The sequence below is a fragment of the Ctenocephalides felis genome, unplaced genomic scaffold (assembly GCF_003426905.1).
Source record: "Ctenocephalides felis isolate EL2017-DRISC unplaced genomic scaffold, ASM342690v1 CF-g0.4_SCAFFOLD_03571, whole genome shotgun sequence".
NCBI classification, from domain to species: domain Eukaryota; kingdom Metazoa; phylum Arthropoda; class Insecta; order Siphonaptera; family Pulicidae; genus Ctenocephalides; species Ctenocephalides felis.
In genome coordinates, this window is record NW_020539725.1 from 9,940,994 (window position 1) to 9,958,743 (window position 17,750).

General features: G+C 31.3%; 1 protein-coding gene across 1 annotated transcript; it reads right to left on the reverse strand.

Annotated features, from left to right (window-relative positions):
* Nucleotides 1–13,038: 13,038 nt before the first annotated feature.
* LOC113385597 lies at nucleotides 13,039–17,686 on the reverse strand. Its single transcript, XM_026623446.1, has 2 exons — nucleotides 17,657–17,686; nucleotides 13,039–13,613 (listed from the first exon to the last, which is right to left on the reverse strand). Exons 1-2 carry the CDS (start codon nucleotides 17,684–17,686, stop codon nucleotides 13,140–13,142), a joined length of 504 nt encoding a protein of 167 aa, XP_026479231.1. The 3' UTR covers nucleotides 13,039–13,139.
* Between the last annotated feature and the right edge of the window lie 64 nt (nucleotides 17,687–17,750).

Sequence of the window (17,750 nt, forward strand, 5' to 3'; positions counted from 1 at the left end):
ACGAAGTCACTATCACTAAGTTGTTCAGTTCTACTTCAGTAATAAATATTTTATACCGAATACTGGTTTTTAAATTTCCCTAATATTTTTAAAACTAGTGATTGTTTGTTACGTTTTACATCTTACATCGTAGCTTTGATTCAAGAGGGGAAGTCCATATAGACACATAAAAATAGGTCATATTTTAAAGATATTTTTAAACGTGATGGAATTATTTTATTGTTTTTAAACTTTAGCACAACTTTATTAAACCCTTTAAGAGTATAAAAAAATATTTTTTTTTTCAAAATGGCGGCTCACGATAACTTTTTGTGGACTGCCTCCGACGCGAGATCCCAAACTGCTACATTTCTCACTCATCAACCATCGATCTGAAAAAAAATTTTCTCAATGTTTTCTTTTGAGAACATATTAATGGAAAGGATCAACCTATGAAATTTAAAAAAAGTATAAAATTCAATGAAAACAAGCCTTTGAAAAAAAAATCTGAATTTGTGGCTATTTTTTGACATTTTGGACTTTACAAAATACTTTATCAACGCGAAAGATCTAAAGATTTAGGTTTATTCTTCCTATAATAATATAGAGAAGGCCTCACCAAATTTCAAACAAATCGATACATAACTTTTTGAGCTACAACACGAGCAGTTTTTGAAAACACAGTTTTGGAGATAATCGCGTTTAAAGATTTAGTAAAGGAAAATGACCAGTTTTAGTTACTTACCGATTAATCTGCAATATCAGGTCCATACAATAGTTCTTCCTTATCTTCAAAAAGCTGATTTTCTGTAAGTTGTTGTTGTTTTTGTGAGCTGTACCAGCATCTTTTATTTGTGAAAGGCTGCTACGATCCTGTCAAGTTATTCGCGCCTCATCAGTATTATCAGCATATGCTTTAGCATAAGTACCAACAGTCAATTCAGAAGGTTCATTATTCTTAATATTGACTTGAAAAACCTTCAATAAATATCCTAGCTGCAAATATGGTGAAATTTCAACTACCCTTAGTCCACATGTGGGTGTTTTGGTGATAATCGCCAAACTGTCGCGTTGAAACTTTCATTCGCGTTCTGCGTATGATCACCAAGGCATCGTTTAAGTAAATCGTCTTTGGACAAATCTTCATAAATTGGTGAAAGATGCTGTTTCATTTCTTTACCAAGTAATGGAGCTAAATCTACGTCTAAGAGGATCTTGACCACTGGCACTTTCATTATGACTTGTACTGGCGTCAATTTTTTCACCTTGCCCTGATAACATCTTTTGTTATATTGTGCAATATTACTTCGCTTACCTTTTAGATAATTTGGCATTTTTGCGTATTGAAATGGACTGAACACTACGAATTTTCTAGCTAAACTAACTATATTTCTCGACTAACTTTTGTTCGTATACCAATATTACACATGTGATAAGGCACATAGAAGTCTTCCGGTTGTAGGACAAAAGAAGTATTTCTAGTTATTATAATGGAAGAGACCCTTTCACTTGAAATTTAACAATACGCTTGATCGCTTGCCAATGCGCACTCCGGCTCGCCCCGTTATGTTAGCTATATCTTTGTTTAATAAGAGATTTTTTTTTGTCGACTCGTCAATATATGCTCAACATTTGAAAATGTTATATGAACTTCCCCCCTTAAGTAGTCGTTATAGCATATTTTCCTTCTGCAAAATTTAGTCATGTTTGACACTGAAAACCTCTTTCTGTCAATGTCAATGACTGTATATTGTTTTAATCTTATATTATTGATGTAAATAGAACAGTTTAGATTTTTATATGTCAAGATAGACAATTATGTATCTATGTGTATACCACTAAATAAATAATTTCAACAGAATTTGATACCGGCTCAAGTGGAACGGAAAATTGTCGGAGACTTGATTGCCAACGAAGCCCACGCCAGTTGTCTACTTGTTCATTTACGTGGTGGACAGCAAGCCGAGCGGTCCTCGGAGTTGGATAATTGGACCATTGGATCATTCGACTAAGCAGGAGCGGAGTAGCGAGCGCCTCCAACGACTCACGACAGCAATGTACTCAATGATAATAAGATTGTGAAAGTGTTATAGGAAAATTATAAAAAGGCTTTTTAATCTTTTTGCAGATTAATAAAATACTGTCTTACAAATGATGTGTTGAATTAAAATTGCTTGGGAATTCGAACTCAAACCCAACACAATAACCATTTTTAAAATTTCTCGTTTTTTCATCATGAAAATTTTTAACAAACACATTATGCAATTGCATCAATCGACGATCATAAGTAACATAAAATTTAAAAAAACTGGACTGCATTTTTATGATCATTAAACATATGTACATCAAATTATCAGATAATTTTGAGATTTAGTAAGTTCCAGCAATTTGCCTTAATGCACGACGCCATACACCACTAGTTTGTTTTAATTTCAGTTTCAAAATCTAGGACTATTGTCCATGATTTTTTCTAAAACCAACTCGACATGCACGCCGATGACTTCGACGAGAAGGAAATAAGAAATATTAATAGAGTTACAGAAGTTTAGTTTGTTAAAAATTAATATAACAATTAGTAGCTATTTAAAAAAAAATCCTAAAATTTTTCCCCAATTTTTCCACAACAAATTTTCTCCCTAATTTTTTTTTCTCCAAAAATTTTTTTTCTCAATTTTTTTTCCAATTTTTTTTTTTCCAAAATTTTTTTCCATTTCATTCCTTATTATTAATATATCTTTATGTTTATTAACGTATTTATTACATCAAGCCATTTGTGGTGTTAACAAATATGCCATGGAGTAATAATGTTTTCATCTGTTATATTAGGATAAAAATTGTAAGTGTTTTTTATTATTATTATTGTTTTTCTATGAAATTTCTTACATATTATTCTTTTGTTTTAATTTTCATAGTTATATTGATTGCCACTGAAGCTAAGATACTAGCCGAAATGTACGGATTTTAAATAATTTCTACAAACTCTCATACTATTTTTATTGATGGTACGCCCGACTTTTAAACTCAAATAAATTATATATATATATATATATATATATATATATATAACAATTTGTGGAATGATTTTATGCACACAAGTGCATAGAAGTATGTTTTTATTAATGTTTATATACTTCCAATACTTTTCTTTTATTGAAAATAGAAGTTAATCAATCAAAGTCAAAAGATGCATGATTTTTATGCTACCTTTGCCATATGATTATGCATTAGGTTAATCTCATCAATAAGATTATGTACAAATGTTGAATAGAATAAATATTTAATTTGAATTAATATTAAATTAATTAATATTCCCTTTATATATATATATATATATATATATATATATATATTATAAAATAAAGATAAATTGTGTGCACTTTCGTTTTTTGTGATCCGATGGACTATAAGTTGTCTATGTCGGTCTCCTTACAACCTCGTCTACTCGAAATTAAGAAATTCCAAACTATTTTGAGAAAGACTTTTTGTCCTTTTTACAGATTTAATAAACATGCTGTCTTACATACAAATGATGTGTTAAATTAATAAATTGCTTGGGAATTCGAACTCAAAACCCAACATAATAACCATTTTTACAATTTTTTCCTCTTTTTTCATGAAAATTTTTAACAAACACATTTTGCAAATGCATCGATCGACGATCATAAGTATATGTGAAGTCAAGTGAAACATAAAGTCAAAACTTGGACTGCTATTTTTATGATCATTAGACATATCTCAATATTGCGTCTCTATGCAGCTAAGGCAGTGCGATTGCTTTAAAAAAAAATTCAAATTTCAAAATTATACACCATATTTCAAAATTATTCCAAACTAAAAAAAACATTTTTTTCCCAAAATTGTTTTTTCCCAAAAAGTAATTTTATTTTCCAAAATTTAAAATTTCTCAAAAATCTAATTTCTTCAAATTTAAAACATATTTATTTTTTTTTTTTAATTTAATTTTCGTATGTAAGTTCCAGCAATTTGCCTTAATGCACGACGCCATACACCACTAGTTTGTTTTAATTTCAGTTTCAAAATCTAGGACTATTGTCCATGATTTTTTTCTAAAACCAACTCGACGTGCACGCCGATGACTTCGACGAGAAGGCAAAGGCTAAAATAGCGATTGCAGAAGGGTACCCAAAGTCCTCAGCAACGAATAAAGGACTCAAGTTGGGCTCCTCGGAGGACGACGACGTTTATGGGCCCCATTCCATCGAGCAAATGCAGGAGTGGGTCAGTAACGGATATTTCAAGATGATCATCTGGGTCAGAAAGGTCGGCAGCTAGGGAGAGTTTCATACTTCGAATAGATCGATTCGAATTTTTATATTAGATTGTGAAAAATTAATATAATAATTAGTAATTATTTAAAAATGTTTGTAATAAATAAGAAATATTAATAGAGTTACAGAAGTTTAGTTTGTTAACAATTAATATCACAATTAGTAGCTATTTAAAAAAAATCCAAAAATTTTTCCCCAATTTTTTTTCCACAATTTTTTCCCTAATTTTTTTCTTCCAAAAATTTTCTTTTCCTCAATTTTTTTCTAAATTTTTTTTTCCCCATTTTTTTTCCATTTTTTTCCCTAATTTTTTTCCGCAATTTTTTTCCAAAATTTTTTTCCCAAAAGTCAAAAACTCAACTAGTCCATGGTTTTCCCCCCCATTTTGTTCCCCAAAAACTCTATGGTTTTTTTTTCCAAAAAATTTTTCCCCATTTTTCTCTGATTTTGTGCTGAACCCCATGACATGGTCGCGATCATTTTTATAAATCTCAATGGCGACGTGGTATATGAAATAGTTCAATATAAGTAGTACAAATAGAAAAGATGAACCTGATTAATTTGAATAAATTAAATGAGGCCTAAAAATATAAAATGAAAAAATGAAGCGCGCAAGGCACGCACGTACTTGCGGGCCGGGACTACGACTATAATTAAAGAAACCTTATGCCAAATCAAACGCTCAATTTGAAGCACAATACCGCCATCTGTGATATGCTAAACACATCAATTTTTTTGTGACCAAAATATTTTGACCAAAAATTTTTTTTTCAAAAATTTTTTTGTCCGAAATTTTTTGTTGGTGTTTCTTATATATAAATACTAGTCATTCTGCCAGTTATTATTAAACATAACGAGATGGCCCGTTTTGTGCAAATGAGCTTGAAAATGATCAATTGCTTCTGCCAGAACTCCCGTTCGCAACCATGCATCGAGATCTATTGGAGCAGAATCTGATTGGGTCGTCTCGTCTGGACTTTTTTTGGATCCGACTTTGGTCGATCGGGTGACCAGTCGATTAACGATCGCGACAGATTTCAAAGTCTTCGACGATCTCAGAGTTGCCCAAAATTTTTTTCACCAATAATTTTTTTGCCCAAAACTTTTTTCACCATTTTCAGTGAAATTTATTAGAAACACACCGTACGGGTACAGGTATTATTATTAACTGTATTTATTACATCAAGTATATTAATATTCCTATTATCTTCACGCTACTATCTCTTTCCTTACTTTACACTACCTTACCTAATGCGTATCTACGTTACCAACTGATACTCTTACCTTGCTTACCTTACCATGTCTCGAACCTGCTACCCTGTTCTCTCCCATCGACTTCCACCCCCAAACGCGCGACGCCACGACGATACATTAGCAAACCGTTAAGAAGTAGGTGATATTGTATATTTTAAACGAACAAAAACTCACAGGTCATGTGGCCAAAAAAAAGTTGGTTTGGTACGGCCTGTGTTGGCGTAATTGGTAAAGTGATGGCTTCGTAACAAAAGGGTACCGAGTTCGAGTCATACCTCCAGCAATAAAATGGAATTCAGCAGTACGACTAACTTTGTGGTATTCATTTATTGTTCAATAACACAAAGTTGTTAATATTCAGATATAACAAACTAACAAGTCATGAGGCCGAAAAGAAGCAGAATCCATGTGGCATGTGCTGGCTTAATTGGTAGCGTGTTGGCCTCATACCCAATGGGTACCGAGTTCGATACATACCTCCGGACACAAAACGGAAAACAGCGGGTATATTGTTGAGGAGAGATACGCGAGAGAATCCCGTATCATCCAATATGATCCAATCCATATTGGATGATCCACGAACAGGTTGGGTTATACGGGGGTGTGAGGTTTGCAAACCCGTGCTGAAGGGTGTGAAGGTTCTGCGTGTCGAACATCCCAGGATCGCCCCCAGTTGAAAAAAAACTGGATGTTGAATGTTAAAACTGGATGAAAAATGTTGGATGCTTCGGGTGAAGGGGTGGAAGAAAGACGGGGTGGAAGAGGGAGGAATAGAGGCGTCTAACTGCTGCACGTCCTAGCTGGTATGGTAACGGTTACCATAGCAACGGTTTGAATTTTTTTTCCAAAATTGCACGTATGGTTACCGTGGCAACGGTTACCATAGCAACGTTTTGGAATTTTTTCCAAAATTGCACGTCCTAGCTGTATGGCAACGGTTACCATGGCAACGGTTACCATAGCAACGGTTTGGAATTTTTTTCCAGAGTTGCACGTCCTAGCTGTATGGCAACGGTTACCATGGCAACGGTTACCATAGCAACGGTTTGGAATTTTTTTCCAAATAGCACGTCCTAGCTGTATGGCAACGGTTACCATGGCAACGGTTACTATAGCAACGGTTTGGAATTTTTTTCCAAAATTGCACGTCCTACCTGTATGGCAACGGTTACCATAGCAACGGTTTGGATTTTTTTCCAAAATTGCACTCCTAGCTGTATGTCGACGGTTACCATGGCAACGGTTACCATAGCAACGGTTTGGAATTTTTTCCAAAATTGCACGTCCTAGCTGTATGGCAACGGTTACCATAGCAACGGTTTGGAATTTTTTTCCAAATTGCACGTCCTAGCTGTATGGCAACGGTTACCATGGCAACGGTTACCATAGCAACGGTTTGAAATTTTTTCCAAAATAGCACGTCCTAGCTGTATGGCAACGGTTACCATGGCAACGGTTACCATAGCAACGGTTTGGAATTTTTTCCAAAATTGCACTCCTAGCTGTATGTCGACGGTTACCATGGCAATGGTTACCATAGCAACGGTTTGGAATTTTTTCCAGAGTTGCACGTCCTAGCTGTATGGCAACGGTTACCATAGCAACGGTTGCTAGGACGTGCAGTGACACCATATTTGTTTACCCTGGCTGCGGGGTGGAAGAGGGAGGAACACTCGCACAGGGAGATCTCTATGTGATGCACCCAGTTTTTCAACTGTGGGCGATTCTGGGATGTTCGACACGCGCAACCTTCACACCCTTTTTAGCACGGGTTTGCAAACCCCACACCCCCGTATAACCCACCCTCTCCCCTGTTCGTAGATGATTTGGTGTTTATTATAATTGGATGATACGGGATTCTCGCGTGTATCTCTCCTCAACAATATACCCGCTGTTTTCCGTTTTGTGTCCGGAGGTATGTATCGAACTCGGTACCCATTGGGTATGAGGCCAACACGCTACCAATTAAGCCAGCACATGCCACATGGATTCTGCTTCTTTTCGGCCTCATGACTTGTTAGTTTGTTATATCTGAATATTAACAACTTTGTGTTATTGAACAATAAATGAATACCACAAAGTTAGTCGTACTGCTGAATTCCATTTTATTGCTGGAGGTATGACTCGAACTCGGTACCCTTTTGTTACGAAGCCATCACTTTACCAATTACGCCAACACAGGCCGTACCAAACCAACTTTTTTTTGGCCACATGACCTGTGAGTTTTTGTTCGTTTAAAATATACAATATCACCTACTTCTTAACGGTTTGCTAATGTATCGTCGTGGCGTCGCGCGTTTGGGGGTGGAAGTCGATGGAGAGAACAGGGTAGCAGGTTCGAGACATGGTAAGGTAAGCAAGGTAAGAGTATCAGTTGGTAACGTAGATACGCATTAGGTAAGGTAGTGTAAAGTAAGGAAAGAGATAGTAGCGTGAAGATAATAGGAATATTAATATACTTGATGTAATAAATACAGTTAATAATAATACCTGTACCCGTACGGTGTGTTTCTAATAAATTTCACTGAAAATGGTGAAAAAAGTTTTGGGCAAAAAAATTATTGGTGAAAAAAATTTTGGGCAACTCTGAGATCGTCGAAGACTTTGAAATCTGTCGCGATCGTTAATCGACTGGTCACCCGATCGACCAAAGTCGGATCCAAAAAAAGTCCAGACGAGACGACCCAATCAGATTCTGCTCCAATAGATCTCGATGCATGGTTGCGAACGGGAGTTCTGGCAGAAGCAATTGATCATTTTCAAGCTCATTTGCACAAAACGGGCCATCTCGTTATGTTTAATAATAACTGGCAGAATGACTAGTATTTATATATAAGAAACACCAACAAAAAATTTCGGACAAAAAAATTTTTGAAAAAAAAATTTTTGGTCAAAATATTTTGGTCACAAAAAATTGATGTGTTTAGCATATCACAGATGGCGGTATTGTGCTTCAAATTGAGCGTTTGATTTGGCATAAGGTTTCTTTAATTATAGTCGTAGTCCCGGCCCGCAAGTACGTGCGTGCCTTGCGCGCTTCATTTTTTCATTTTATATTTTTTAGGCCTCATTTAATTTATTCAAATTAATCAGGTTCATCTTTTCTATTTGTACTACTTATATTGAACTATTTCATATACCACGTCGCCATTGAGATTTATATAAAAATGATCGCGACCATGTCATTGGGTTCAGCACAAAATCAGAGAAAAATGGGGAAAAATTTTTTGGAAAAAAACCATAGAGTTTTTGGGGAACAAAATTTGGGGAAAACCATGGACTAGTTGAGTTTTTGACTTTTTGGGAAAAAAAATTTTGGAAAAAAAATTGCGGAAAAAAATTAGGGAAAAAACTGGAAAAAAAATTGGGAAAAAAAATTTAGAAAAAAATTGAGGAAAAGAAAATTTTTGGAAGAAAAAAATTAGGGAAAAATTGTGGAAAAAAAAATTGGGGAAAAAATTTTTGGATTTTTTTTAAATAGCTACTAATTGTTATATTAATTTTTAACAAACTAAACTTCTGTAACTCTATTAATATTTCTTATTTATTACAAACATTTTTAAATAATTACTAATTATTATATTAATTTTTCACAATCTAATATAAAAATTCGAATCGATCTTATTCGAAGTATGAAACTCTCCCTAGCTGCCGACCTTTCTGACCCAGATGATCATCTTGAAATATCCGTTACTGACCCACTCCTGCATTTGCTCGATGGAATGGGGCCCATAAACGTCGTCGTCCTCCGAGGAGCCCAACTTGAGTCCTTTATTCGTTGCTGAGGACTTTGGGTACCCTTCTGCAATCGCTATTTTAGCCTTTGCCTTCTCGTCGAAGTCATCGGCGTGCACGTCGAGTTGGTTTTAGAAAAAATCATGGACAATAGTCCTAGATTTTGAAACTGAAATTAAAACAAACTAGTGGTGTATGGCGTCGTGCATTAAGGCAAATTGCTGGAACTTACCATACGAAAATTAAATTAAAAAAAAAATTAAATATGTTTTAAATTTTGAAGAAATTAGATTTTTGAGAAATTTTAAATTTTGGAAAATAAAATTACTTTTTTTGGAAAAACAAATTTTGGGAAAAAAATGTTTTTTTTAGTTTGGAATAATTTTGAAATATGGTGTATAATTTTGAAATTTGAATTTTTTTTTAAAGCAATCGCACTGCCTTAGCTGCATAGAGACGCAATATTGAGATATGTCTAATGATCATAAAAATAGCAGTCCAAGTTTTGACTTTATGTTTCACTTGACTTCACATATACTTATGATCGTCGATCGATGCATTTGCAAAATGTGTTTGTTAAAAATTTTCATGAAAAAACGAGAAAATTGTAAAAATGGTTATTATGTTGGGTTTTGAGTTCGAATTCCCAAGCAATTTATTAATTTAACACATCATTTGTATGTAAGACAGCATGTTTATTAAATCTGTAAAAAGGACAAAAAGTCTTTCTCAAAATAGTTTGGAATTTCTTAATTTTCGAGTAGACGAGGTTGTAAGGAGACCGACATAGACAACTTATAGTCCATCGGATCACAAAAACGAAAAGTGCACACAATTTATCTTTATTTATATATATATATATATATATATATATATAAAGGGAATATTAATTAATTTAATATTAATTCAATATTAAATATTTATTCTATTCAACATTTGTACATAATCTTATTGATGAGATTAACCTAATGCATAATCATATGGCAAAGGTAGCATAAAAATCATGCATCTTTTGACTTTGATTGATTAACTTCTATTTTCAATAAAAGAAAAGTATTGGAAGTATATAAAACATTAATAAAAACATACTTCTATGCACTTGTGTGCATAAAATCATTCCACAAATTGTTTATATATATATATATATATATATATATATATATATAAATTATTTGAGTTTAAAAGTCGGGCGTACCATCAATAAAAATAGTATGAGAGTTTGTAGAAATGTATTTAAAATCCGTACATTTCGGCTAGTATCTTAGCTTCAGTGGCAATCAATATAACTATGAAAATTAAAACAAAAGAATAATATGTAAGAAATTTCATAGAAAAACAATAATAATAATAAAAAACACTTACAATTTTTTATCCTAATATAACAGATGAAAACATTATTACTCCATGGCATATTTGTTAACACCACAAATGGCAAAACACACAAATTAGCATGAATAACTTTTAATAAGTTGTTGAAACTATATATTGACTATTCGTAGTCTAATTGTAAGATAGAAATGTCACGTTTTTCTTAAAGCAGTTCTTCACATATGTTAAAATTTCACAAGAAATTCAAAAAGAGATGGAATCTTGTCATTTTTTAAGAAATTTTGACACGCTACTTAGGAACCACTACAATGTTTATTGATGTAACGTCCGACTTTTAAAATCAAATAAAATGTATTACATCAACATCAAATTGAAGACTATTCAAATATACAAAATATATATATATATATATATATATATATATATATAATTGTGCTTCAACTTAAAATACATAAGTATAAAGATGGGCCACACCCAACGAACGAACACGAACGAACACGTCGAACAAGAAAATACAAAGAAGAACGAACAGGAACACGAACGAACGCGAAAAATTCCAAACGAACTTGAACAAGCGCTTAAACGCAGTGAGGGCTTGAATGTCAGTTTTCAAGTGAGGGAAGGTGAAAAAAGTGATCGACATGTACAAACAGACTTGAGAAAGTATAATGTTATCGTAGGAAGTGCTTTTTTTATATTAAATTCATTGCTAAAAAATATGAAACAAGCAAGAAAGCGACGTTGGTGGATAACATCTTTATTTAAAAGTAGAAGCCGGTACAGTTTAATATTTACTTGTAAAGACTGCCATTTCTTCTTTACTGCAGCTTCTGACGTCCCAAACGTTTTGCCTACACTTTCCCAAGCATGTTTTTTTTCTAATAATTTTATAAAAACGGTCTTTAGTATCCCATAATATAGGAAAATTTTCTATTTCATTTATGAATGATAAAATTACGTCATTTGATAATTCCATAATTTATTCAAAATTTTCAAACTGTACACAACAATCACAAGTGAAGATTAAAACAAAAATGTTTGTTTGCGTTCGTTGAGACGTCCACACTGAAAATACGAGTACCAACATGAACGAACAATTCACTTTGATAAACCGACAAGTTGCGGAACATTGCTCGCCATGTTTGTTTATGTTTGTTCGTGATCGTTGTGGCGTCCACATTATGCTGTTGCCGTTCGTTCTGGTACGTACATTCATGTTCGTTCGTGTTCGTTCGTTAGGTGTGGCCCACCTTAACATAATTTAAAATTGATAATTTTCAAACAAAACAGATTAATACTCATTAATTAATTTACACATTTTTCTACTACCACATAATTTTACTCCAGTTGCTAAATATACCCTTCAACCAAAGTACATATTTTGATTATTAAAACATTTTCAAAAAAGGTTCAAATTTGGCTGTAAAAGTAAACTTTAGTTATTGAGTTGAAGTATCTCATACAAAGGTCATACAAGAAATAGGTCTAGGTCTAGAACTGTTAATGAAAACTAAAATTTTAAAGCATAAATCAAAGTACTGTTGACAAATTTGAATCATCGTAAAGTTCTGATATTTATTAATAATTTCAAGTTCAAACACAAACATATACATTAATTACTATATTAATATTTATTTAAAAAATTATAATTTAAAGTAATTTCTTAAAATATAAATTTCGTTTATTCTATAATCTTATCTCATCAAGTTAGAATTTTGTAATTTCAAAACATTTAGCAAATAATCTAATTCAATGTTAAATAATAAAACACTTATAAAATAGAACTAAAGCGACAATATAATAATTTATTGAAACTTAAAATAAATTTAAAACAAATGTACTTAAATTATCATTACTAATAAAATTTCTTAATTCCATAAGACTATAACTGAATACAATCAACAGTGGTAAATGAGCATGTTATAAGAAAGAAGTCATATTGCCAATCGCTATATATAGCAATTGAAATATTTTTTTCAACTCTCATAGTACTACTAATTATCACAGATCTAAGCCCATCAACTCCACAGTTGATATATGTAGTAGAAAAGTAAAATCTTATAAAAAGGAATAATTTACCTAAATAATTTAAATAATAATTGCATCATTTCAATATAATTCCCAATTACCTTCTGAATCAATTTAAAATTGTATATTCACCACGAATATACAATTTATGCTATCAATTAGTTCATAGTTATTTAGATTCTTGTAAATGCAAGTACAAAAACCTATTATAAGTTAAAACGACTAACATTGTCTAAAATATGAAACTGATTGACATAACTTAAGATAAAAAAAATATGAAGATGGCCAATTTATTTAAAAAAAAAACGCCTAAAATGATTTGTGTCTGATATAAATAATATCATATAAAGCATAACCCTTCAATATATAAAAATTAAGTAAATTTGAATTAAAATTGTATATGCAGTGAACAAGTATTGTTGTTTAGTATATTATGTAATACTAAAATTCACTCACAAATCTAACCGAACAAATGAGTTAATAAAATTGCACACATAATATTAATTACACAAAAGAGAGTAGTACTTACAAACAAATTCTCCAGGGCTTAGCTTGATCATCATTTGTTAAATTGTCATTTATTTCCGAATCAGAACTCTTTATATCTGAATAGCTAGGTAATCTAAAATGTGATAAGTCTCTTTCATGATATTCTAAATGAACCACATGTTTACTACGACTCCTTTTAGCTGATAAATTGATTTTAATTTTTCTTTTTTTTCTCCTATGTGGTGAAGTTATTGAAGACATCTGATCCACTTCTGATTCCGTTGGTTCACCAGCTGAACTCGAGACTTCATTCCCTGATGCCTCGCTAGGCGTTGGTATGACTTTTAAATGATAAACATCCAAATCACCGTTCATGATAGTATCACAAACTCCACCTAGTCCTAGATCATTTATACTGCCTTGAGTGTTATCTCCAGTTAATTCTTGAGAAGATATTGGCATTGTCATAGTTTTATTTGTGACATCTGGATAATAATCAGAACGTAGTGTCTGTAAAAATATGAAAAGTAATTAATTTTTATTCTTAATCATTAACTTACCGAAGAAGAAGTTTATGTTTTCATCAAAAAATTCGATTCGCTAATTTTATGTTTTCTCGACGTTTCAAACCATTCTGAATCGAATGACATCAAATTTGGAAATGCGTGTGTTTATATGTGAACAGCTTTTTTGCCGTAATCGACAAAATTTGCAAAAATTATCTTCGTTTTTATGGCATTTGTCAAAATTAGACTTTTCATCGACGTTTGTTCAAAAACGCCCGAACAGATTTCAGAAATTTAAAAGCTATTTAATGTATCTTAATGAGGACTATCGTTTGCCAGTTTTGTGCGTCGATCTGCCAAGCCGTTTCTTTGTAATTTGGAAAAAAGCGTTAAACTTTTCGTCCACATTTAAACTCATACTACCGAAATCAAAAACCCTTCAAATGATATTAGTTGGATATGACACTGATTAGTTTTTGGTAAAAATCTACCAAACCGTTTTCTTGTTATTAACTTATGAAAAAAAAATTAAACCAATTTTTATGGAACTTTTTTGGCGCTATTATATATCATGGTCTTATAGAACTTAATGAAATGTTACGGCCTTACGACAAGTAGTTTAATATTTAAAATTCATCAAAGTTTGAGAAAAGAGTAATTTTGTACGTTTGTTAGACGATTTACTTGGTACAACAATAGAGTACTTGGTCTTAATGAACATACTAAATCATTGAAGTCCAACGGAAACTAGTTCAATTATAAAAATAGTTGATTATTGAAAATTTGCTTTTAGAAATCGTGTTCGTTCGTTTTCAATTATGTATAATAAGTCCACTCGGAATACTTTATTCATTCATTAATTAATTCATTTATTATTTCTTTATTTTTTAATGATTATTATTTTTTTTATTGATTAAATCGATTACTTACACATATCGGGAAGTTCATGTAACTTGCCTCAAGGCAAAATACCAATACCAAATAGTTTTGCATTAACTGCAAATGATATAATAACTTATACATAATTATTGTATTATTATATTGCAAGCAGAACAAATATTAATTATGTAAATATGAATGCTTGATACTATTAAATACTGTTTGTCTCTTGAATGGTGTCAACATTTGTGAAAAAAAATTCACAATTGAGTCAATTGATCTTGGGCCATTTATTATCAAACTACTTTTTTGTAAAATGTTTGAATGGTATTTACTTAATTTTATATATTTACATTGAATAGCATGTACATAGTATGTTAATCTTTAATCAAGGGGTAAGACCGTCGGCTTTTTTACAACCTTTACTTTTATAACAAAAGTATTATTTCTTATACGTTTCAGACAGTTGTAAAATGTATTGTTTAATAAAAATAATAAAACCAGTTGAAGTGGCACTTTACCATTAATTAACCTAGCAATATTTTAAATTATCAACTTAATCAATCAGATATCAAAATATTGATTTATGCGTCATTTATAAGTATATCTGAGAGAATCTATTGCAGATTATTCAATTTTGAACGAATTTATTAATTACATATTATTGAAAAACAAGCACATGTCTAATACATACACGCATTATTATTCTATAAGCGCTGATTAATCCGAATTTTATTTAATTTCTAAAATTAAATCATTTTTCTTAGGACTATGATGATATTTTAGTACATTCATCAGAACCTGGCACTCTCGCCAAACAACATTTCTTGTTTCGGAAGTTAATAATAATCTAGTTAATTGACATGAACTAAATACATTTGTTACTTGTAACATCATCATTAAGTAAGTGAAAAAAGGGCGTATATATATATATATATATATATATATATATATATATATATATATACATATATATTATATATATATATATATATATATATATATATATATATATATTTGAACTTAAAGAACGTTACATCAATATGAATATTATGAGAGTTTTTAGAAATTTATTTATATCCATACGTTTCGTTTTTTTTTTCAAGATCACCTTTCTTGACACATGTCCTAAAGATGGAATGTAAATAGTTCCGAAACGTCGACAGCAAATAAAAAAATAATAGCAAGGATGCTGTATGTCACCGAACGAGGCAATTGAAGGCGCAGGAGATTTTTCGATTGGTGGTAGAAGAATTACCATCATAAAGTACGCTGATGATCTAGTAGTGATATCGAAAAACCAAATCAAACTGCAAAAGATGATGAGCAGAATCGTCGAAGTGGGTAGAAGATACGGAATGAGAATCACAAAAAGAAATAATCCCCGAGGATAACGGTAGGAAATCGAGAGTCTGGAGCATAGCTTCGTACGGATCTGAAACGTCGACTCTAAGAAAGGCGGATAAGAACTACCTCGAGAGTTTTGAAATGTGGTGCTGGACAACAATTCACACGCATTAAGATTATTTATGTTATTATTTTATTATATTACATATTATATATATATATATATATATATATATATATTAGAGATGGGCTTATTATATCCGAAGCCGGATCGACTCGGATTTGACTCCGCTTCATGGTGGAGTTATATCCGCTAAACAACTCCACGACTCCGACAATTTTGAAACCGAAATACTCGAAACAAATGTGTTCTATAGTACGCTGTTCATGTATCTAAGGATTTGTCAAATCCCATTAATTATTTGAAATTAAAATTTATGAAAAACTATCAATAAAATAATTTTTCTAAAAAATTCACGAATAAATGACGGATTGTAAAATTTTTCGGTCGACCAGATGATCGACTCAGTGACTCGTATTTTTAGCAGTGTTGACCAAAGTAAAAATGCAAAACTTGAGAATCAAATTCAATTTAATGATTTCCTTTTGATGAGAAAATAATTGATTTTTTGGATTAATTTTATATAAAAATTATGTAGTAAACTTTGTAATAAAAGCAAAACATAATACTTCTGCTTTCAAAATTTTTCTTCTGCTATTTTCATTTGAGAATTAATATTATATCGCGTAGTTCGATTAGCATATTATTACTTTTACACAATTACATAATTGTGTAAAAGTAATAATATAATACTGAATATTTTTTTTACTGCTTAAATACTAATGATATCACTGATAAATTTTGTACTCAAAAGTGTTGTTATTTTAGGCTATGGCAAAACAGATTAAATAAAAGTATTTCGTTTCGTATATTTTTCGGTATGTATATTCTGGATTGCCGTCATTTACGGCCAAAGATTGTCGTAGTTAGAAATATCACCCCTTACTATTCAATAAATTATACATTTGAGCTATTCACACTTGAATACAATTTCATTGTTCTGTATCTTTAAAGTAACATTTTTGTATTTTCTGGAGAATACACCTAAAAAAGGTCATAAAACTGCCTGCGAGACAAGAAAGTGACCGCTTCCTTCCTAAAGCAAATACGACAAAAACACTAAATGCCTGTACGAGTTAACAGATTTAATACCAGTTTAAGGAAGTCGGATATGACAAATCCTGTGAAACAACTCCACTCGGATTTACTCCAAAGGAGAGTTGTATCTCTAATAATATATATATATATATATATATATATATATATATATATATATATATATATATATGAAATTCTTAGATTAACTTATACATATTAACGGCACATAAAATATTTTTAGGAATTAAATCAACAAGATGTAGCTCATCCGAGGCAAGTTTAATTTCAGTCCGAGATAGAATTAAATTTTGTGTTGTTATTTATATTTTTTTTTATTTTGCAAAAAATGATGTGGTATTGATTTGGCTTTGAGAAATAATTAGTTTTTATTTTTATTTAAAAAAAACATACATTTTGAATTTAATATCTGACCAATTTAGAGCTGTTTCGCATTACGCTGTATGTTGTATATATATCACTTTATTTTTCATGAATACCATTGATATTCTTTTAGTTATATTATAATATTGAGATAAAAATAAAAGGTGTATTGACTTTTAATTGTAAATATTGAATTTAAATAAGGTATCTATCTACCCATCTATATATATAGTTAATTTTAATTACGATACTTATAATGCTATATATAATCATAATCATACCTTTGTCAAATTCAAATGTGTTCCCTGCATCATGCATATCCTTCAGAAGTTGTGTGAATGTTCTGTAGCATTCCATGTCAACACTTGATTCAGA

Coding starts and splice junctions, on each gene's coding strand:
- LOC113385597 (XM_026623446.1), bottom strand. CDS start 17,686: ATGCAGGGAACACATTTGAATTTGACAAAG. Junction 13,614..17,656: donor CACATTTGAATTTGACAAAG/GTATGATTATGA, acceptor ATATTTTTACAG/ACACTACGTTCTGATTATTA.